The sequence below is a fragment of the Hydractinia symbiolongicarpus genome, chromosome 7 (genome assembly GCF_029227915.1).
Source record: "Hydractinia symbiolongicarpus strain clone_291-10 chromosome 7, HSymV2.1, whole genome shotgun sequence".
Classification (NCBI taxonomy): domain Eukaryota; kingdom Metazoa; phylum Cnidaria; class Hydrozoa; order Anthoathecata; family Hydractiniidae; genus Hydractinia; species Hydractinia symbiolongicarpus.
Genome location: NC_079881.1, coordinates 16,191,440 through 16,215,164, shown reverse-complemented (window position 1 = coordinate 16,215,164; position 23,725 = coordinate 16,191,440). Strand labels below are relative to the sequence as shown.

Below are 23,725 nucleotides of genomic sequence, written 5' to 3'. Positions count from 1 at the left end.
TGGAACCTCTACACAACTACTACCGTTTCTCACTAGACATGTGTTATCATTACAGCTGGGTGTTTTGTCAAATCTTTATCGACTATGATTTATAAAATAAAATGAAATAACATAAAATAATTGCAGAACCATAAAAGAAATATATCTAAACAAAATCAAACAAACAAGATATTGGCGATGTAAACGTAAAACACCTAAGCTAAACGCGACAGTTTCATGACAGTTATTCTGTTTTTAAATTGATTCTCTTTACGCCCTTTTTGAACAGTGGGAACTTTTGTTTTTTGTAATTTACACTCTGTGGTTAAAGTTGTGATATTCTGTAGCATAAGACAAGTATTGTTCCAAAATCTCAGTGTTAATAATGTCTAATCTTCTTTAAAAGACCGATTGCTAACACTCTGCAATTGGTAGGTCCCGATCCTTTACAACAACATTTATTCTAGGGTATTTAAGGTTAACTGAGAATGGTTAAGTATTTGTGATAGCAGACAGTTCTAAAGGTCACGTATTTGCAAAACACTTGGAAGGAAAATATAACACTTAAATTGGCGTGAAGATTATTTTGCAAAAACAAAAATTACAATTCTGTTTATAATAGATATGCACATCCAAAAGTCAGGAATATTTTTTAAACTTTGTATCTTGTCTGCACATTTGTAAGCAGAGGGAAGCAAAGGGAACATAAACAGATCAACAAACATTCGCGACATTTTTTTTTAAATTAAAAAAAAGTGTACATGTGTGCATTTTTATATACATTTTCAAATGTATATAAAAATAAATATTCATTAATTTCGATGACGGAAGCTGTTATGATAAAACACAAAAGTCCTGCATGATGATACGATAAAATAAATCTTCCTAATGGAAGAGTACACGCTTTTTTATAAAAACATCAAAATTCTAAACAGACTGGTCATTATTCTTATTTCTCTATTGTTCTTAACGTGAATTCCCAGCCTGATATTCTTGTAAAACATATTCTTATAACAGAAGAAGCGTGCTTTTAATTATCAAATCAAACAATAGCTTTATCTACAAAAAAGCTTGAGCGATAACATAGAGTCAAATTAAAAATTCTTAGTCAGTAACAGTCATCACATTTTGAAGAATCTTGTTGTAACATAGTATACAAAAATTAGAAACAATAAAAATATTAATACAATGCAACCTTAACTAATACAAAAAAAGAAAATTATCGCTACTGTGTATATATCGTCGCTACTGAAGATATAATTATCGCTACTGTGTATATATTGTCGCTACTGAACATATAATTATCGCTACTGTGTATATATCGTCGCTACTGAACATATAATTATCGCTACTGTGTATATATCGTCATATATATATTAAAAAACAATACAAAGAAAGAACACATTATATAAATCGTGACTGATTGTTACAGGACCACGATCAAACACATGTTGGATAATAACCTCACTTGGCGTAAGCGTATGCATGTTCGTAACGTGGGTTGTTGTATGGCTGCGCGTATTTGGGATCAATTTCTAGAGAAAATAACCATAAGTAATTAAATCGGCTTATAACATTATCTATGAAGGAAAATTTCTAAGAGGGGTAGATTTACTAATAGTTTTCCTCAACTGCCAATTTTCAGTGTACAATATGCAGTTATTCACAGTAACAGTTATACATATATATCTCTATGATATTTTGGGTTTTTTCCATGTTCTCGTTTTACGAGCCTTTAAGTGATTGGAATATGTGACTAAAAATATCATCATCATCATCATTATCATCATCATCATCATCATCATCATCATCATCATTATCATCATCATCATCATCATCATCATCATCATCATCATCATCATCATCATCATCATCATCATCATCATCATCATCATCATCATCATCATCATCATCATCATCATCATCATCATCATCATCATCATCATCATCATCATCATCATCATCATCATCATCATCATCATCATCATCATCATCATCATCATCATCATCATCATCATCATCATCATCATCATCATCATCATCATCATCATCATCATCATCATCATCATCATCATCATCATCATCATCATCATCATCATCATCATCATCATCATCATCATCATCATCATCATCATCATCATCATCATCATCATCATCATCATCATCATCATCATCATCATCATCATCATCATCATCATCATCATCATCATCATCATCATCATCATTATCATCATCATCATCATCATCATCATCATCATCATCATCATCATCATCATCATCATCATCATCATCATCATCATCATCATCATCATCATCATCATCACTATAGAATTGTAAAATTGCACTCGTTTCTCGTATAAAAGTATATTTTTTTATATGAGTATAAAAAAATATATATGGGTTGTACAAAACGGATACTCATGTATATTTTTTATTATTATATTTGCATCACATCTTAACATTGATTTTTAATGCATTATAAATCTTATTTAAGCCACAAATACTGTTCAAACACAAAACACATTCAAAAACATGGATTAATATATCCATTCTCTATTCTAGCTGCACACTAACATTTAAAAACCAATAAACAGCATTAAACTGTTGCCTCTACCTTCCCCAGAGTATAGCAGCAATCCATACCGCAGGTGAGCAAAATTTCAACAAAATTTAGGTGGAAACGGTCTTCTATGAAACATATATTTATATTATTTTTATACAATTTTGATATTTAAATATAACTACCTTGGTAGACAGGTTTATTGATGCTTGCATACATGTGGTCCATTCCATCTTTCGAAGCAGCTTTCCACTGGTACAAGTCTTGATCCTTGCTAGTATACTGTTTACCCCCATAAGTAGATCTATCCGTCGTGTGCTTTGAACTTCTTCTTTTTCCGTGGCGAACGTCATCCTTTGCAGAACGAGATTGGTTTATGTGATTAGATTTATCCACCCCATGCTTTGAAGCTCCTTTTCTGTCAAAGTGATCTGGTTCAGTGATAGAGCGTGATCCATTCGTGCGAACAGATGTTCCGTGATAATTGTAAAAATCTTCGTTCTTGCGTTTTGGATGTCTTGTTCTAAAATAGACGAAATATGAATAAAAAAAGAACTTTATTGGTGAGAGAGGCTACAGATAACATATCTAGCCAAATATTATATCTCATTAATGTCATTGTACGACTTATTCGAAAGAAAACGCCCCTAGCTGTTAGACTTTCCGTTAAATACACGTGCCCTGAAGATTACTAAATTCAATCAACGCCCTGGACGTTTATTAAAAGCATCACGATAGTTGCTATTGTTAAAGACAAGTAATAAAGCAAGTTACTTCCTTAAATATAATTATAAAAACACTAAAGATATTAGTGCTTGCATACATGTGGTCCATTCCATCTTTCGAAGCAGCTTTCCACTGGTACAAGTCTTGATCCTTGCTAGTATAGTGTTTACCCCCATAAGTAGATCTATCCGTCGTGTGCTGTGAACTTCTTCTTTTTCCGTGGCGAACGTCATTCTTTGCAGAACGAGATTGGTTTCTGTGATTAGATTTATCCACCCCATGCTTTGAAGCTCCTTTTCTGTCAAAGTGATCTGGTTCAGTGATAGAGCGTGATCCATTCGTGCGAACAGATGTTCCGTGATAATTATAAAAATCTTCGCTCTTGCGTTTTGGATGTCTTGTTCTAAAATAGACGAAATATGAATAAAAAAAAGAACTTTATTGGTGAGAGAGGCTACAGATAACATATCTAGCCAAATATTATATCTCATTAATGTCATTGTACGACTTATTCGAAAGAAAACGCCCCTAGCTGTTAGACTTTCCGTTAAATAGACGTGCCCTGAAGATTACTAAATTCAATCAACGCCCTGGACGTTTATTAAAAGCATCACGATAGTTGCTATTGCTAAAGACAAGTAATAAAGCAAGTTACTTCCTTAAATATAATTACAAAAACACTAAAGATATTCCTTGCAACATGAAAATGGGACCTTAAAAATGTTATTTTTCTAACTCGGTAGTTGTCTTGACGATTGATAGTTTAATACATCATGCCCAAAGAGGAACATTTTTACTAAGATGTATACTTTTAATTTTGCAATCATTTCGTAATGTCAGTACATTGATCACCTGTTCTTTCTGAACCGTATACAAACTATAAAAACGATGAAGATGATCAGAATAATAAACCCAGCAGCTCCTGCGCCAACATATATCATCATGTTCGAGCTCCCTTTGTTCTTTTGATTTTGCTCCTGGTTAGACCCAGGTAAGACTTTTGTTGGTGTAGTTGTCGTGGTAGTTGTTGTTGATGGTAATGGTGGTGGCGTGCTTGTTGTATCTATAAGTACATAGTAAATTAGAAAGGATAATGTGCCATACAACACCACAGAAAGCAGCAACAACATGCGAAAATTCTGTAAACTGAGTATACGTCTTGGAGAAGTAAAACTTACACATAAAATTTTTTAAGAAAAACATAACAAAATGCATATACGTGTACATATCCATACATTTAAATGATCCTTCTCCTTTTATTAAAAAACATCCACGACCAATTCCGTTGCAAAAGAGATTGATCTTGAATATATTTCCAGAATAATAACCATTATATCGAACGGTTTTTTTAATTACACCGGTTATGCTGTAGCTTCTCCACTAAAATTATTTATCATAATTGATAAATGCAGTTCACCAAATTTTTTAATTGGTGACAACGATTTCGTCACATACCTGTAAATAAAGACGTCCATTGGAATAATCGTATTTGAAATCCCTTTCATAAAAATCTTCCCACTTTTTTCCTTTCCATTTTGTAATTGTAACACTTCTTGTACCAAAACATTGGCCAGTAAAGGATGACATTGCTACGGAAGCAGCTGTAGCATGCAATGTTATGAGTGGTGTAAATGTTGTGAGAGTACAACCTGAACATTGGAACTTCTTTTTGAAATGTGTACCTTTAGCCGGGATAAAAAAAACTTAAGCAACAAGACCTTACCTAAATCTCTTCCACCACCAGTATGACATGCAGGACCGGAAACGCTATCAGGACTGTAAAAGTCCTGTTCGTTACATAAGCACCCATTGGAAATACGTGTGGCATTATACCGGGCACAACCAAAGTAATCCCCAGATTCGTAAAATTCGTCATTGGTTTTTCGCTTAACAATTGTCTCAAAACCTGAATCCGGTGGTGGGCTGGGTCTTGGTAATACAGGAGGAAGATTGATGTGATCTAATGATAGTAAATAATAACGTATGTTGTACAAATTTTACTTCTAATTTTTTAAGTATTTATAATGTCATATTGATATTATAGATTGATTAAAAAACTTACGGTTTGAAGGTCCCCATCCTTTCACGACAAAGCATCCTTTAAACACACCATTGCATGACATATCAATTTTAAATAATTCTCCTTGATAATACTCATTAAACTGCAGCGTTTTATGAATACTTACTTTCCACTAAAATTAAAAAAAAATAAAAATTACTGGAATTATGGAGGAGGTATTACTTAGCATCTTGGGAGATTATTCAGAAATGAAAAAATTGGATTGCGTATCATCATACATTTCCGACCGTAAAAGATGTACCGCTTGTAAATAGCATTTTTAGAAGTAAAGTTATGATAATTCATATTTTTAAAAAATATCTAGGTTAATATGACATCTTAAATGCTATCCTTGATGAATGATTAAATGATTCTGGTTAACCATTACTTTTTTAATTAAAAATTTGTGAAACCTGTACCGCAACAACTTAAATTGATAATAAAAACAACAAATCACAGAACTGGACTAAACTGTTCTTCAATTTCTAATCTTATTAAGTCACGTAATTTATAAAAAACAATATTTTTTGGCCAACATTTGTTGTAATAGAACTTGAATGTTTGTTTTTACATAATTTTATGTTTTTTTCGCCATTGATTATTTTACGCGTTGTCTACATTTCACACAAGCAACTGTATTTCAGCCTGCGGTCAAGGTTTTCCCTTACATTTTTATTTTTGTTTTCCATTTGATTTTTCTGACACATATACCAAAACAGAAACCCAACTGCACCAACATTAATTAAAATTATAACGTCAAAGTCACATTTTCATTTTTTTTAAAAAAAATTACTACCTGGTCTTTCAGTCATGGGACATGAAAAGAATGTTGTTGTTTTTATTACACATGTTTGAAGAAAAATGCTATTAGAAATAAAAACGAGTCCTTATTTCAAAAATACGACCAACGGTTCATAATTATTTACGCGTAGGTAGTCAGAATCACCAATTCTTGCCATTGTCATGCTAACGCTTTTCATGTCGTAATAAGTTAATAAAGTTATTTTTTGTCTTTTTTCTAGTATCCATGCTTTTTACATACCTTTAGCTTCAGAAAACTGTCTTCGTAGACTAGGTCAAAGGAGCTGCCAAGAAAACGTTCCCACGTTCTTCCATTCCATTTTTTCCACGTAGTACTTCTTGTAGCATAGCATTGGGCAGCAGAAGGTGGAATTTGCAATAAAGCGGAAGTATCGTCAAGTGTGAGTAATGGTGTAAATGTAGTGAGGTGACAACCTATTTAAAGAATTTCTGAAAATGTTTCTTACGAAAACAGTAGTTGTGTCTTAAGCTTTAGTGAAAGTTCGCTAGAAATCTCTTTCAATAATGTAAGATTATCAGCCTATAAACGTACAGATTTTGAGTCTTTCTCAAAGCACCTTTAGCGCCTAAGGAACAAAATCAAGGATATGTCTGGACAAACAATACTTACTGAGGATCTGGTGGACATGTGTAAAATATTCGCAAATGTACAGATAGTTATATTCTTACAGCATACTGATATATTTGTACACATATTCACTTTTTTTTACTTTTTGCACTTTGTTTAAGATGAAGGGATCGCTTTTGTTTGTGTCGAAGGTAACCATTTTTCGAAAGTTTGCCGTTAAATTTATATCAGCAAATCGAATGAGTCGATTTCATCACGTGACGTAAACAAAATAAACCCGCTAGCAAAATGTTTATACTTATTTTGGCGTCCTTAAAGAGAAATGAACACATCCACTTTTCCTGTCACAGACAGACGGACACACTCTTCGTATTATTATAAGAGATTTTCCAGATGCAGAAATACGAAGTGTTGTTTAATTTTTCAGACGTAACAGTGTTGTTTTAACATGGAAAAACACCTTTTAGGAAGTATAGTTAAATGTAGTTTCTCATTAAAAAAATTATCTTTCTTATTAATTTTTTTTTGAATTATAATTTTAGGCAACTCTTGATTCTATAATTTAAATTATATAGCTGCCAAAGCTACCATTCTCAAAGAGTCAACTGGCCATGGTAGTTTTACATATTTTTAACATATGAAAGTAAAGTAAACAATTTTATCAAACCTAAATCCCGTCCTCCTCCTGGATGACAGAAAGGAGCTTGAGTGCCATCAACACTGTAAAAATCCTGTCCATTACAAGAACATTTTGATGTCGAATTGTTGTAATATGCATTAAAATGTTCACACATGTAATCAGGCATTTTAGAGAATTGGTCACTTCCTTTTCGGATGACGCTAAATGGTGGTGTTGATGGTGGTGTTGATGGTGGTGTTGATGGTGGTGTTGATGGTGGTGTTGATGGTGGTGTTGATGGTGGTGTTGATGGTGGTGTTGATGGTGGTGTTGATGGTGGTGTTGATGGTGGTGTTGATGGTGGTGTTGATGGTGGTGTTGATGGTGGTGTTGATGGTGGTGTTGATGGTGGTGTTGATGGTGGTGTTGATGGTGGTGTTGATGGTGGTGTTGATGGTGGTGTTGATGGTGGTGTTGATGGTGGTGTTGATGGTGGTGTTGATGGTGGTGTTGATGGTGGTGTTGATGGTGGTGTTGATGGTGGTGTTGATGGTGGTGTTGATGGTGGTGTTGATGGTGGTGTTGATGGTGGTGTTGATGGTGGTGTTGATGGTGGTGTTGATGGTGGTGTTGATGGTGGTGTTGATGGTGGTGTTGATGGTGGTGTTGATGGTGGTGTTGATGGTGGTGTTGATGGTGGTGTTGATGGTGGTGTTGGTGGTGGGTTGTTTGTTCCATCTATAAAAAAAGTAAAACAATAACTTCTCACGTAATACTCGCTCTTTTTACGATAAAAAAGTAATGAATTTTGAAAACATGAACAGTAATTTCATACGTGTAAAGGTTCCTGCTCCTTTCACTATAAAACATCCTCGATCAACCCCATTGCAATAAATATTGATCTTAAATATTCTTCCAGAATAATAATCATTATATCGCTTTCTTCTTGAAAGTATGCCGGTGTCATAGCTTTTCCACTAAAAAGATTTTCATGATAAAAAGTATATGCGGATCAAAGTTGTTTCAGTCTAAGCTGGAAAATTATACCTGTAACTGAATGCGTCCGTTTGAATAAACATATTTAAAATCTCTTTCATAAAAACCTTCCCATTCTCTTCCTTTCCAATTTGTTATCGTAACACTTCGTGTACCGTCACACTGGCCGACAGAGGATGACATTACAACAGTCGCAGCTGTAGAATCCAAGTTAATAAGAGACGTATATGTGCTGAGAGTGCAACCTAGAAATTAGAATCAAAAAATAATTTTTTTTTTATTGATGGAATTTCTCGCCATCATTTTTTGTCTCTTATATCGCCATAATTGAGTTACAAATTTACAAGTTTATGACAAAATAAACCAACGATTAAGATATAGACATTCCTTGTAAAACAGAAATCACCCTAGTAATCAATCTTGCTACCAGGTATTAAAGAAACAATCCGTTACCTATGTCTATTCCCCCAGCAGCATGACACGTAGGTCCCGAGTGTCTGTCAGTACTGTAGAAGTCCTGTCCGTTACACACGCATCCAAAAGAACCACCTCTTCTAGCATTATAATGAGTACATGTAAAATAATTCGTAACCTCTTGAAATTCGTCAATGCTTTGTCGCCTAACTTGTATATCAAGATCTGGTTTTTGTGGTGGAGTTGGCGTTGGTAGTTTAGGTGGGAGACGAATGTTATCTAATATCATGCAGAGGTGATCAATTCTACGTTAATATCATATCAAAGAACATTAGAACAACCATGTTAAGTTTTTTCCGCCCAATACACCTTTCCCGAACTTCATAAATTATAATAATTATGACGTGTCCAAATTTTTAAAATGTTTCTGTGCTCTTTAAATAAGGATATATTATATATAAATATAATATTCTGGTTGAATTTTATTTATACTTGAAGAAAATAAGTATTTTGAAAACGAGGCTATTCATGGAAAGCTCGGCTACATAAAGGGTTTGACCATAATTGTTAGCTCGAAATTGAGGCACTTAATGAACAGAAATATTTACGAAATTAGGTAATTTGTTCTACCTTTTGCTAAAGAACTTCGGGATAAGAATCATTTTTAGTATCGATCCCTTTAATTGAGTTTGGCATAATTAGGAAGTTCGGGAAAGGTCTATTTAAACTTTAAAAAACTCACAGTTTGAATGTCCCCATCCTTTCACGACAAAGCATCCTTTAGGAACACCATCGCATGACATATCAATTTTGAATATTTCTCCTTGATAATACAATTGAAATTGCAGCGCTTTATAAAAACTTTCTTTCCACTAAAATTAAAAAGTATCTTACTGGAATGGTGCAGGTGACAAATGTTCGTTAGCGTATTGCAAGACAATTCAGTTATGAAAAAAAATGGATTACGTATCTTCATACATTTCCGAGCGTGAAAGATGTACCGCTTGTAAATAGTATTTTTAGAAGTAAATTTTTGAAGTTATTGAATTAAGTAATGATATATATTAAAACACAATTCTTTGGCCAACGTTTGTTGTAATAGGATTTAAGAATTTCTTCTGACAAAAAGTTAAGCTTTTTCTCGCCATTAATTAATTTATGCGTTTCTACATTTCACACACACACAGCGGTCAAGGTTTTCTCTTACATTTTCCTATTGTTTTCTAGTTGGTTTATCTAAAACATCAAAACAGAAACCCAAATGCACCAAAATTAATTCAAATTATATCTTCAAAGTAAATTTTTTATGTTTCTTATAAAATTCACTATTTGGTATTTCAGTCACAGGACATGAACAAAATGTTGTTGTTTTTATTACATTTGTTTGAAAGATAATGCTATTAGAAATAAAAACGAGCGCTTATTTTAAAAATTCGACCAACGTTTCACAATTATTTATGCGTAGGTAGTCAGAAACACCTTTTTTTCCCATTGTCATGCTGACGCTTTTCATGTCGTAATAGAGTTAATAAAGTTATTTTTTGTCTTTTTTCTAGTATCCATGCTTTTTACATACCTTTAGCTTCAGAAAACTGTCTTCGTAGACTAGGTCAAAGGAGCTGCCAAGAAAACCTTCCCACGTTCTTCCATTCCATTTTTTCCACGTAGTACTTCTTGTAGCATAGCATTGGGCAGCATAAGGTGGAATTTGCAATAAAGCGGAAGTATCGTCAAGTGTGAGTAATGGTGTAAATGTAGTGAGGTGACAACCTATGTGAGAAATGTTTTGCAAATGTTACTTACGAAAACAATGGATGTAATAATCTACCTTAAGCTTTTGTGGAAGTTTGCTAGAAATCTCTTTCAATAATGTAAGATTATCAGCCTATAAACGTACAGATTTTGAGTCTTTCTCAAAGCACCTTTAGCGCCTAAGGAACAAAATCAAGGATATGCTTTAACAAACAATATTTACTAGGAATCTGGTGGACATGTATAAAATATTGGTAAATGTATAGATAGTTATATTCTTATAAGATACTATTATTATATAATTACTTTTAATTACTTATGATATACGTCAAGTATTTCTACAGGTGTGCAAATGGAAGAAACTTTTTTCAGGATGGCTCATAATGAATATTTCCTCTGCCTCTTGTTCTGCTTAATATGTATAATAAACAGAACAGAAAAACAGGAAAATTTCATAAAAGTAAAGGACTTTTAAAGTGATGTGTCTCAAACTTTTCTGGTGTGTCTGGTTTTGATATCTATTATTGCAAAAGAATTTAATTGATACAAAATTAGTTTAGAATATAACAAATCGCATTAATTTACGTCACAAAATGAAATTTTAAATATTTGATTTTACAGGCGTCAAACAACAATAACAAACAGTAAATAGACGTACTTATTAATACTGAAATAATAATTTATGACCTCAAGATAACACAGGCTAAGGAAAGTGTTATCACATTTTTTATGAGTAACGCGTTATGCACCACATCGGAATTTTTACCCAATTTTATTGTTAGTTTGCGCCACTTTTTAGTTTTTAAACTACATCTTTTTGCAACTACGCTTACAGCTGTTTAAAACTTCAAAATATGTTGTGCAAACCTGTGAAAATTCACGGTAATTCATCTGTTACTACTTGCAACTACCATCTTTGGCTCACAAGGACAAAAGTAGTTTCCCTTGCATTGATAAGAATACAATACAGCATTAATATTACTGTCCCGTAACAATTCTGGTGGCCCATAGGCGCTTTACCTTACAAAAGGTGGAAAACGCCCATGTTACTTGTGTCTTACCTAGATGCATCATCACGGACTCCTGAACGGACGTAATTTTAAAATTTTTAAAACAAGAATTTATTGTCAACTAAATAAAATCGGCTAGTCCTTTAAGGAACCTAGTCTAATTTGATTTAATTCTGTGTTATCTATGAAGTACTGATATTCTGTCGGACGTGTCAGAAGTTGCTATATTTGTGTAGTGTTTGATCCTGAAAATATTCGTGAGCTACAGTAGCCTTGTAATACTTATATAAAATACATGTATGTTTTAACACACCTAAGGATGCTCCTCCTCCTGAATGACACGAAGCAGCTTGAGTACCATTGACACTGTAAAGATCCTGTCCATTACAAGAACATCCTGATATAGGATTGTTGTAGTATGCGTTAAAATGCTCACATGTGTAACCAGGCAATTTAGAGAAATGGTCACTTCCTTCTCGTGTGACATTAAAAGGGGGTGGCGTTGGTGGTGCCGGTGGCGGTGGTGTTGGTTTGTCAGTTCCATCTACCAAAATAAAAATAATCATATAACTTAAGAACAAGTGAATTAAAAGTATTTTACTGATGCGATAAGTTATAATTTACAAAGATAAATCCTTGAAACGTAACAAACTTAAAAATCAGTTCGCACAAAGTTTAACACCAGAAATAGTAAATTGCTACATATTTTTGGACAGTTTGCATAATCCCTCTAACAGAAAATAATACCACAGAAAGCCAAGAAATGCAATAATTCTTTACATGTAAATGATCCTGTTCCCTTCACTAGAAAACATCCACGATCATGTCCATCGCAAAAGAGATTGATCTTGAATATCCTTCCGGAATAATAATTAAGAAATCTGGCACCTCTTGTAATAGAGTTGAGTATTGTATAAGTTACCCACTAAGAAAGAAAATGAAAAATAAGTCAAGATCACCGTCATTTTAATCAATTGTAACCTTTTTACAAACCTGTAGCTGAAGACGTCCGTTTAAATAAACATATTTGAAATCTCTTTCATAGAAACCTTCCCATGTTTGTCCTCTCCATTTTTGTATTGTAACACTTCGTGTTCCGTAACATTGTCCAGCAGATGATGGCATTACTGCAGAAGCAGCTGTAGAATCCAAAGTAATAAGAGGTGTAGATGTACTGAGAGTGCAACCTGAAAAAGACAATTGAAAAACAATTATAATGTCAATTTACGTGTTCGACCTTTGCCCTATGAGTTTCACACTGAATGGTAGAAATTGGTTAAATGTGGAAAGGACTATAAAAACAAATATGTTAACAGATACGTTTTTATCAGTACAATTATAACTTATAACAATTATTCAACAAATAATAACATATGCTTACTAATCTAATTTTGCAAGTGCGTACGCATAGTAACGAAAATATATTATTAAGAAATTACAATCACATTTTCATTATTTATTATGGAACATGTGTACTTACTTAGATTTCTTCCTCCACCGGTATGACATGATGGCCACGGAGACCCATGGGTGCTGTAAAAGTCCTGTCCGTTACATGAGCATCCATACGAACTGCCTTGTGCTTTAAAATGGGGACAAGTGTAACGTCCAATGTTCCTAAATTCATCAGTGTTTTGTCGTTTAACTTGTATTTGAAGCTCAGCTTGCGGTGACGGTGATGGTGGTTGTGGGGGAGAAGGAGCTGGTGGAGACAGTATGTCAACTAGTAGAAATCGCAATAAAAATTGCTAAAAATATACTAAAAAAATAAAAAACTTAATCATAGCTACTATAACGAGTTTACTAATGTCTTGTTAGCAAAAAATGAGCTAAAAAGTGACCAAATTAATGGGTCTTGTTACTTGCGGTACCATTTTGCGGGACAGACAGACAGACAGACAGACAGACAGACAGACAGACAGACAGACAGACAGACAGACAGACAGACAGACAGACAGACAGACAGACAGACAGACAGACAGACAGACAGACAGACAGACAGACAGACAGACAGACAGACAGACAGACAGACAGACAGACAGACAGACAGACAGACAGACAGACAGACAGACAGACAGACAGACAGACAGACAGACAGACAGACAGACAGACAGACAGACAGACAGACAGACAGACAGACAGACAGACAGACAGACAGACAGACAGACAGACAGACAGACAGACAGACAGACAGACAGACAGACAGACAGACAGACAGACAGACAGACAGACAGACAGACAGACAGACAGACAGACAGACAGACAGACAGACAGACAGACAGACAGACAGACAGACAGACAGACAGACAGACAGACAGACAGACAGACAGACAGACAGACAGACAGACAGACAGACAGACAGACAGACAGACAGACAGACAGACAGACAGACAGACAGACAGACAGACAGACAGACAGACAGACAGACAGACAGACAGACAGACAGACAGACAGACAGACAGACAGACAGACAGACAGACAGACAGACAGACAGACAGACAGACAGACAGACAGACAGACAGGGGGAAGTTAAATTAATTATAATTTTATTGTTTTTAAAATAAAAGTCCCACTTAAACAAGGTTCTTTGGTTAAGCAAAGAATGTTCAACATCAAAAGTTCTTCTGATTCAGTCACAATGCTCGTAGGATTGAGAAACTTGTTCTCAGTTAGTATAATCTAAAACTACTTTCATTTTTATTTAACATAAGTAAACTGTTTTATTAGAAGAATTACATGCGGATTTGATTTTCTTAAACTCTAAAGTAAGTAAAGTCTCATAACTTAACAACATAAACTAACGAAGAACAAAATTAAATCACATCTTAACCCTATTAAGCATGGGCATAACTATGTAGTAGCATGGGACGACGGGAGTAAATTGGCATAATTATTTTTTGCTGCTATCAGCATTTTTGTGTGACGCCATTAGCAGTTTTAGAATCAGAAACAATTGTGCAGGTTATTTAGAAGATGTATATAATAAATTTTCTGCGGCTACTTTATGCCTGCCATACTAAATAGGGTTAAGTACAAAATTCCTAACGGTTTCAAGTTTAAAAAAACGATGACTCACAAGAGTGACTTCCCCGTCCTTTAATCAAAAAGCATCCCCGATTCACGCCATTGCAAGATAAGTCAACTTTATAAATATGCCCTTTATAATACGTGGGAAATGTAACATACTTGCCGACAAAGGGACTCTTCCACTATAAGTAACAACATATATAAAAATTGATTTGACGAATATGTGTTTACAAATCTACACTGCGACACGATCAAGAAGATAACAAAGATATACCTCTAATTTAAGATGACCATTTTCATACTTGTAGTTGAGAGAATTACTGGGATCATCAACCCAACTTTTTCCATTCCATCTTGTCCAAATAGTACCTCTCGTTCCCGAACAATATCCATTATTTGATGACATAAGTACTAAAGCAGCTGTACTATCACCAGTCATTAAAGCTGTAGCTGAACTGAGATAACAACCTACGGTATATTATAATGAGAAATAGTAGGATAGATCCTAAAATAATACTTGTACTCGTCAAGAATTAACCTATTTATAACAGGCCAGTCTGGACAGTTATCCACTTAAATTCAGAAATTTTTTACTCTTAATAATCAAAAGATACTTATTAGAGCCCAAAATGTGGGGGGAGGAGGGGAATTAGTTCTTAAATACACTGGAAATGGGTAAAGGCGAGGTATCGCTTAGCATAAGAATGGGTGCGATAGAAATCAGCAGGAAAAGATACAATGAAACAAATTATTTCTTTTCTAAAATTTGGAAATTTTTCTGGAAATTTTATTTTAGCTTTAAAAGAATGGGAATAAATACGACTAGCTATAGCTAAGTAGCTAGCTTCAGAAGAATGCTGCCTTGAAATCTACGTTCCTAGCTAAAATCTTAAAATTGGTTTGTTTAAGATTTATACATGGTTAGAGAACGTGAGAAGTATAAAGGGGTAAAACGTTAAGGTGTATCTAAGTGCTTCAAAGAGAATGGGAAAAGGTTGAAAAAAAATAAAGTGTGTACAAGCAATGTAAACTGTAAAACCAATCCGTCCTCTTGTGATAGCCTTGGCCTAAAATTAAACGCCAGGTTGCGCAAACAGGTGAAAAGAATAAGATTTATCATTGGTTAATGAAGTTAAAGTCCGGCGCAAAAGGGTTGAGAGGCTTATTATTCCGGATTAATAATCCGGATTAATGGTCCGGATTAATGGTCCGGATTAATGGTCCGGATTAATGGTCGGGGTGGCTAGGTCGAAAATGTGGATTTATTACAGTGACAAAGATCGTGGTAAAAAGGGACGTCACTTTAAAAAGATGCATAAAAAGGTTGGTAAGACGATGAAAAGGTTACGAAAAAAACAAATACAGACGGACGGACGGACGGACGGACAGACGGACGGACAGACGGATTTTAATTTTGTTTAAATCTGTTTTACTGTTTTTAATAAGATAAAAAATGTACAACACATTGCCCTCAGCGTCTTTCTCCTTCTAAAACCATCCTCTTGACACACTATGCGGTAGGTTTTACTATACCCTTATATACCACAGCTGGTTTTGGAAAGAACCTTTACGTAGTAGACTGCTCTCTATATGTAAGATTCAATGATGTCCATTTTAGCGTGTTTTTTTTTGTAGTGGATAGCAACAATTTATTGTTTGTCTAAAAGGCCAAAAACTTTATAGAATGTACTGAATTTGCAAAGTTTATTTTCAAAACTATTTGAAATTTATTGACTGACCCGAATTACTAGTTAGCAATAATTTTTCGTAGGCCTAAATTTTTTCTCGAAATGTAAATGCCAACATAGAGTCTGGTGATTTTTTTACGGTAGTTGATAATGTAATAAAAAGATACAAATACCTAAACTTTTTCCGCCACCAGAGTAACACGAAGCTGCTTGATCTGTACCAGTACTATAAAAGTCATTTTCGTTACATGAGCATCCATAAGAACTTATTTGACCGTTAAAATCCTGACATCTGTAACTTCCAATATTGCGGAATTCGTCAGTATTTTGTCGATTAACTTGTACATCAAAAAGTGGAGATGGTCCGTTTTCATCTGATAAAAAAAAGAAGATATATTATAAAAATATTGTCTATATTTTGTTCTTGCTATTGCAATGTTTTTGTTATTGTAAATATGATATTTTCTGTATTTGACTATTAGACACATTAGATTTTATATCTAAATTGATAAAAACTTACAATTTGAAATCCCCCATCCTTTCACGACAAAGCATCCTTTATACACACCATTACAGGATATATCAAGTTTATAAATTCTTCCTTGATAATTATCAAAAGGACTCGTATCTCCTGAGTTCCACTATAATTAAAAAAAGCTAGCAATTTTACTATGTGAAATAAAAATTTGTAAAAAAGTAATTTATTATATTTTCAACCCATGAATAAACCTAAAATGAATCAATTAATTTTCTTTTTTTTTTAATTTCGCACTTCTCTTCTTCAACTAGCGTAGCATGTGAGATAGAATTTAACTTTCTCCTATAAGAATCATTCGAAATAGTGTTTTTAACAACAGAAATTATTACTTTGTAGAAGGAGTTTTATGTTTGGCGCACCAATAAGAACATCCGTGCCACTTATACACTTGAAATATGCATTTATTTATCATTTTTCCAATTTCAAAGGTTTTTAAGTATCTCATTACAGTGGAATTTGGTAAAAGCCGCCAATTCTTTTTCTCAAATTTTCTTTTCGCAAAAATTTGTTGTCTTAATGTAGTATGTTTTTTGTTAATATAATAAAAGCACAATTGATATAGTTATTTGAAGATATGCTATAATATCAAGTCTTAAGAATACTGTATTTTCCTTAAAACACAATAGCTACCGTTTCTTTTTTTTCAGCTTTATTGCTTCTTCTGTCTACCTACCTTTATTTTCAGATTTCTTCCTGCGTACACATAGTAAAAAGAAGTTATGGATTCATAGCTCCACGTCCTTCCATTCCATTTTTTCCAGTTCATGGTTATTGTGCCAGAACATTGCCCTAACCCCGGTAGCCACAATTCTGCTGAAATGTCGTCAAGTGTCAGTAAAGGCGTAAATGAAGTGAGATGACAGCCTATGGGAGAAAAACGACATTTGCAGAACCTTGATTAGGCAGAATACAGTCCTTTTTATACTAGTTGACTATTTGCATGCGATGGTAAAATTTAAGGATTTATACTTTTTAAACTATCATAAAAGTGCTCAATACTGCAACTGGAACATAATTCATTTTATCTTATAAATAAACGAAGTAATTTAGTTTTAAAATTGAACGGTAACTTTGATCTAATAAAAACACCTGTCGTTAGACAGCCCAGACAAGTCAGTTACCCAACAAATTTATTTTGCATTATCAGTTGTCGTAAAAGGTTTAAAACTATTTGTGATCAAATTCTAACCAATTCCAAAAGTACATATGTTTCGAAGACTGTTCTCTTCATGATAATGTGATAATGTGGAAGTATTTCGATTAATACGACAATACAGTTTTTTTCTTTGAATAATTGTTTGAATGATTGTTTTTCCTCCGAACCGAGTAAGTCAAAATATTTTTAATTAAGTGATATAGGAAAGAGATATTTTAAGTTGTCATTCAAATATTACTAAAGGTAAAATCATTTTTTTGGACAAATTATGTAAAGGAATAAATCTTAGTTTCGAATACAAATCCCACAAAATTAAGGGTTAGAAAGTTTCCAACTACTTGACTAACAAACAACTTTTCAGTCGAATTAGGGAGCTCTGGAGATTTAATAAATGTTCACACATTTAAAACACCTTAAAATGTCTCATCTTTGTGAAGTGGCATACGATAAAAATTGTTTTTTTATTTCCGATCATGCTGATACTGATTCGCAACTCAAACTTAAAAAGTTCGCATACTGGGTCTAAACAAGCACATCAAGTACTGCATTATTAACTAATCTGTTTAATTAATACATGTTTTCTTGGCTTTTTTTTATAATTCAGATTCAATTTTTATTTATTCAATGTAAGCAAATCTTATAAAATTATTAATCGCATTTACTATGAAATTTATTGTAGATGCAGACATGTAGCTAAATATTTAGAATTAGTTTATAAGTTAAATTGTGATCCAGACATATTAGAAACTAGAATATACAAAAACTGAATTACTCTTTTTTCCACACAATTCGCAGGAATGTGTGTTTGGTTTAGCCTTTCTTCGTCTCCGGAGAAAAAATGAACACATTGGTGAATCTTTTACGCGGAGCGAATTCATGTGCGAGGTTACATAAAAAACTAGCCGAGGCGGTAAAATTTTTATTTATAAAGCAGGTTGACATTGATTTTTAAAAGAATGTCTTAAGATCTAGTACTCATAATATTGTATTTATTATAGTGTAGTTAAGTCTAGCTTAAGATAAACGTATTTTATATTCCTGTACAAGTTATTGACTCACAACTTAGCTGGCTAGTGTTCGAAACGCAACTTCAGGAACGAAAAGTTGTTTAATGGCGCGCCGCTTCTTTATTTTTGCGCAAAAAGCACTTATTTTGCTTTCCGTACATATTTTGGCTGATTTTCCTGCCACTTTGAGTCTTATCGCACTTGGTTGTTGTACTCCGGGTTCTGACTTGTTCTGATTTTCATGTATGTATTTAGTCCTTATCTTAGTCTTTCAACTATAGTTTTACATTGATTTCATGTCATTTAGAAGCTTAATACATTTTAATTGCATCATTTAAGGAACTTATTCATTCTGTGGTCTTTTATTCTATTCTTTTATTCTATATTATTCTATCTTTAAAGTTTATACCAGTGTTGCAGATAGTTTTGTATCTTTATTATGATGATACAAACATCTTAAAATTTATCATTTCAGAAGATTCTTCACCCCAGTGTTGACATCAATCAAATATATATTTGTAAACGCAAGGTTTCACTTTATTATAGACAACAACATTGTTGATTACGTCACAAATTTATCGCCAATGAAGTCCCACAATTTTGCGTTTGTTATGTTATTGAGATGTTTCAAATCGAAGTGAAATAACCTGCGTAGCTTCTTCTTTATTATTTAGTATAGAGCCTTGCGTGTGTACCGAACAAGCAAACAAACAGCTGTAGCGTATAAGATCTGTGTTAGATCATTAGTAAAATAGACTTTGGCAATAATTCCAGTATATCTCACATTGGAAAAAAAACACACCACAGAATTAAGACGTAAATCACAAGATTAGGACGTTTCAGCTGATTCCTTTTTTGCTCAACCCAGGGAAATGGCCACCTTGCTAACCTTCCTTTTTGCAATGCTATTTTATGGAATAAAAAACATGAAGTTATGTGGCGAGCGGAGTCACCATATCGTCGCTGGAGTTGTTTGTTTAGACAATCAAGTAATAAAAGGATGGTAGAGGATATATTTTTTTCTGCCGTTACTTCCATTCCGATATATTTGTAGAGATTTTTGAGAATCACATACAAGCTGCTACTTTTTTCAAATTCCTTGCGTGGCGATGGTACAAACAGGACATGCCTATTAGGTTTTATAGAAATGATTTTTTCGCTTACCCACCGTTGTATCTTTATTTTTATTATATACTGTAGTCAATTGGGTATATTCTTTTTCTATTCATGGATTTTGAAAATAATTTATTAAAAGAAATAGGAAATATTACTGAATCTTTTTTATTCTAAAAGTACTTTACAGTGTTTTTTTAATGCGACATCACTCCCCCCTATGCAAGTACTGCTGCTACCCCTTACGATAGAATATTCGCAGAAAAGCGTAGACAGTTAAGAACTTTCTTGTTTTAGCAGTTTTGAGAAGATCAAATTGTGTGTTCTTACAGCTGTTCCATTTTTTTCTATTACTGTAATTTTAATAGTTTTTTAATGAACATACAGTAATTAATCTTTAACGGCCAACAAAATCTGTTAATTTTCTGATTATAAAGATTTCATAGATATAGAGTCTAGAAAGTCTCTAAGAGATTTGGTACCTAAAGAATTGACATGCATAAAAAACAAAAGAATCCGCCGCTCTATGAATGAGGTGAAAAGCAACTTTTAATTTTTAACTTTAGTTATAATTATCCTTAGAGCTTGAAACCCACAGCCGTGGAGGAGGAAAGACAGAAGAAAAACAACTATTCTCTGTATGCTTATTATATTGTATAAAATTATTGTTTTTAATTTTAAAAGAATTAACCCGCGAGGTTCTCGAACGAGTTTTATTTGCGAAAAATTGGTCATACTCCTTTAAAGTAAACGTTCTACAATCTGTTCTACAATCGCTGAGGAATAAAATTTGCATGGAAAATATAATGAATATATGTTGGTATGTTTAAGAAAAAGGTTGAAAATGTTTGTTAAGCTGGAATATTAGGCCATTTTTACGAGCTTAAGTATACCTAACTGATTATGTAAAAAAGTACTGACAAAAAGCTCGTTTAATTTTTTTTATATTGTATATTTTTTTAACTAACCAATCAGAAACTATTGTAATTCTCTACTCAAGCATATGTGCAGATTTTAATTTATGAATAATTTATTTACAAAACCGTTAAAAAGTTTAATATAAGTTTAAACTAAACTACAGACATTTGCCAGAACCTCGCCCTTTGTTACAATGGATTTTAAAGAGTTATTTCTCCTTCTGTTTTTCTTTCTCCAAGCCACAGCACAACTTTGTTTTACCAGCAGAGAATCATTCTGTAAAGTTTAGACACTTGATTTAGCTGATTTATTAGTAATTTCAGCCAAATCATATGCTCTGGCGATTTCAACATTTTTTATGCGAATGGCGTAAAAACCGGAAAACTTTCTTTCTATGTATGTAACTTTTATTTAGGTATCAGAGACTGCTACAATTCTGTTTGACACGTTTTAATTAATAGCATTTTCAGACATTTTGAACATAATTTAGGCTTCTAGTGACAAAACACATAGGGTTAATATGCTTTTTAAAGAAATTTAAGTAAAATTATAATGATGTAACAAAAAGTGATGACAAACCTAAGGCTTCTCCTCCTCCTTCATGACACGAAGGGGCCTGACTAGCGTCAACGCTGTAAAAGTCTTGTCCATTACAAGAACATTTGGATATCGGAATGGGACTGTAGTATGCGTTATAATGTTCACACGTGTAACCAGGAATCCTTGTGAATTGGTCACTGCCTTCTCGTGTAATAGATATAGCAGCCAAAACAGTAGGAAATAGCCAACAATAGAAAAACACTTGCAGACAGAATATCTTCATAGTTATATCTTAAAAAAAATTTTTTTGCACTAATGTGAATTTATAACCAAATGGTACAGCTACAAATCAAGAAAAAACATACAGATAAAAAAAGAAAATACAGAAAAAAGAGTCAAACGAACCTGCAAACGAATAAGCGAACAAATCTTAACGAGTAAACAAAGAAGCAAGTAAAAAGACATAAAATAACGTAAGAAGAGCTAAAAATAAAAAAAACCATAGAGTCAGCCAAAAAAATAAATGAGTTAATTAATAAAAAACTAAATCAAAGAACTGCAAAGTACGTAATGAATCAAAAAAGGGAGCAGTAATGAACTAATTAAATAAAGTAATAAACATACAATAGATATATAAAGTAAACGGCTAAATGAGGGAACAAGTACGAAATTGTACGTTTTTGTCCTGACCACCTCCCTTGCGTACGTACGCATATACTTATTAAATACTGCTGCTGCCCCCAAATCTGATTCTGAAAAATTGATATGATAAGGTCTGGAAAGGAAAAAAAAATGATTTTTTTAAAAGGAAGAACTTCATAATACCAGATTGGATTTTCTCGAACAGTTGCAAAAAAATATCATCGCATAAAATTCCTACAATAAGTGAAATAATTTTTATGATATTACAAAAGGTATTTTTATTAAAGACGAAATAATGGAAATGATTTCGAAACGGTTGGAAATGTGAAAAATGGCATTATAGACGGTCGAAGTGCGTACGTAAACTCTCCACCTGTACGCTTTTATTTTGGGTCCGGTCCCCCTTTAACCCTATTCCGTCCGGGGTTTGTCGAAAATATTGTGACCGGGAAAAGGAGGGGGCAGATTCCGCCAACCCTTAATAACTTTTTTTGTTTAAAATACCACTATCTGCTTAAAATTAAATTACTTTTGTTCTAGAGCGTATTATAACATTCTGTTTGAAGTTTCTGGAAGCTAAGTAAAAGTTATTTAACATATTCTCGGGTTTTTACATAGTTTGCAGGAAAAGATGGAAAAAATTGCCCCAAAATCCGTTTTTTCCGATTCTCAGGTGAAATCATAATAAATGAAAAAAATCGTAATAAACAAGAATCCTTAACATGAAGAAGGATTCTACAACCTAGCCATTCCCCCGGACCGAATAGGGTTGAACGACTTAACAAGTCAATAGGTAAGCAAGCAGGTGAGTGAACAAGCCAACAAGTGAACAAATAAACAAGTAAATAAGTAGGCAATGCAACCTAGTGAACAAGCCCAAAAAGATAATAATAAGTAAACAACTGAACAAGTGAACAATTAAACAACTAAGCAAGTAAACAAGTAAACAAGTAAACAAGTAAACAAGTAAACAAGTAAACAAGTAAACAAGTAAACAAGTAAACAAGTAAACAAGTAAACAAGTAAACAAGTAAACAAGTAAACAAGTAAACAAGTAAACAAGTAAACAAGTAAACAAGTAAACAAGTAAACAAGTAAACAAGTAAACAAGTAAACAAGTAAACAAGTAAACAAGTAAACAAGTAAACAAGTACACAAGTAAACAAGTAAACAAGTAAACAAGTAAACAAGTAAACAAGTGAAGACGTAAACAAGTAAACAAGTAAACAAGTAAACAAGTAAACAAGTAAACAAGTAAACAAGTAAACAAGTAAACAAGTAAACAAGTAAACAAGTAAACAAGTAAACAAGTAAACAAGTAAACAAGTAAACAAGTAAACAAGTAAACAAGTAAACAAGTAAACAAGTAAACAAGTAAACAAGTAAACAAGTAAACAAGTAAACAAGTAAACAAGTAAACAAGTAAACAAGTAAACAAGTAAACAAGTAAACAAGTAAACAAGTAAACAAGTAAACAAGTAAACAAGTAAACAAGTAAACAAGTAAACAAGTAAACAAGTAAACAAGTAAACAAGTAAACAAGTAAACAAGTAAACAAGTAAACAAGTAAACAAGTAAACAAGTAAACAAG

General features: G+C 33.1%; 1 protein-coding gene across 1 annotated transcript; it reads right to left on the bottom strand.

Annotated features, from left to right (window-relative positions):
- Positions 1-548: 548 nt before the first annotated feature.
- Positions 549-22,241, bottom strand: LOC130648542 (uncharacterized). The gene is made up of 25 exons (XM_057454595.1): positions 21,532-22,241; positions 17,432-17,622; positions 16,741-16,861; positions 16,394-16,594; positions 14,807-15,000; positions 14,582-14,714; positions 12,986-13,228; positions 12,499-12,692; positions 12,286-12,430; positions 11,819-12,049; positions 10,320-10,513; positions 9,486-9,615; positions 8,783-9,022; positions 8,381-8,574; positions 8,169-8,310; positions 7,382-8,071; positions 6,367-6,560; positions 5,328-5,457; positions 4,989-5,225; positions 4,721-4,914; positions 4,501-4,645; positions 4,118-4,328; positions 3,363-3,668; positions 2,725-3,062; positions 549-1,514 (listed from the first exon to the last, which is right to left on the bottom strand). The coding sequence occupies exons 1-25, from the start codon at positions 21,773-21,775 to the stop codon at positions 1,444-1,446; spliced, it is 5,313 nt and encodes a 1,770-aa protein (XP_057310578.1). The 5' UTR covers positions 21,776-22,241; the 3' UTR covers positions 549-1,443.
- Between the last annotated feature and the right edge of the window lie 1,484 nt (positions 22,242-23,725).

Coding starts and splice junctions, on each gene's coding strand:
- LOC130648542 (XM_057454595.1), bottom strand. CDS start 21,775: ATGAAGATATTCTGTCTGCAAGTGTTTTTCTATTGTTGGCTATTTCCT. Junction 12,050..12,285: donor GGGAACAGGATCATTTACAT/GTAAAGAATTAT, acceptor TTATTTTGGTAG/ATGGAACTGACAAACCAACA. Junction 5,458..6,366: donor ACAGTTTTCTGAAGCTAAAG/GTATGTAAAAAG, acceptor TTTTAATTTTAG/TGGAAAGTAAGTATTCATAA.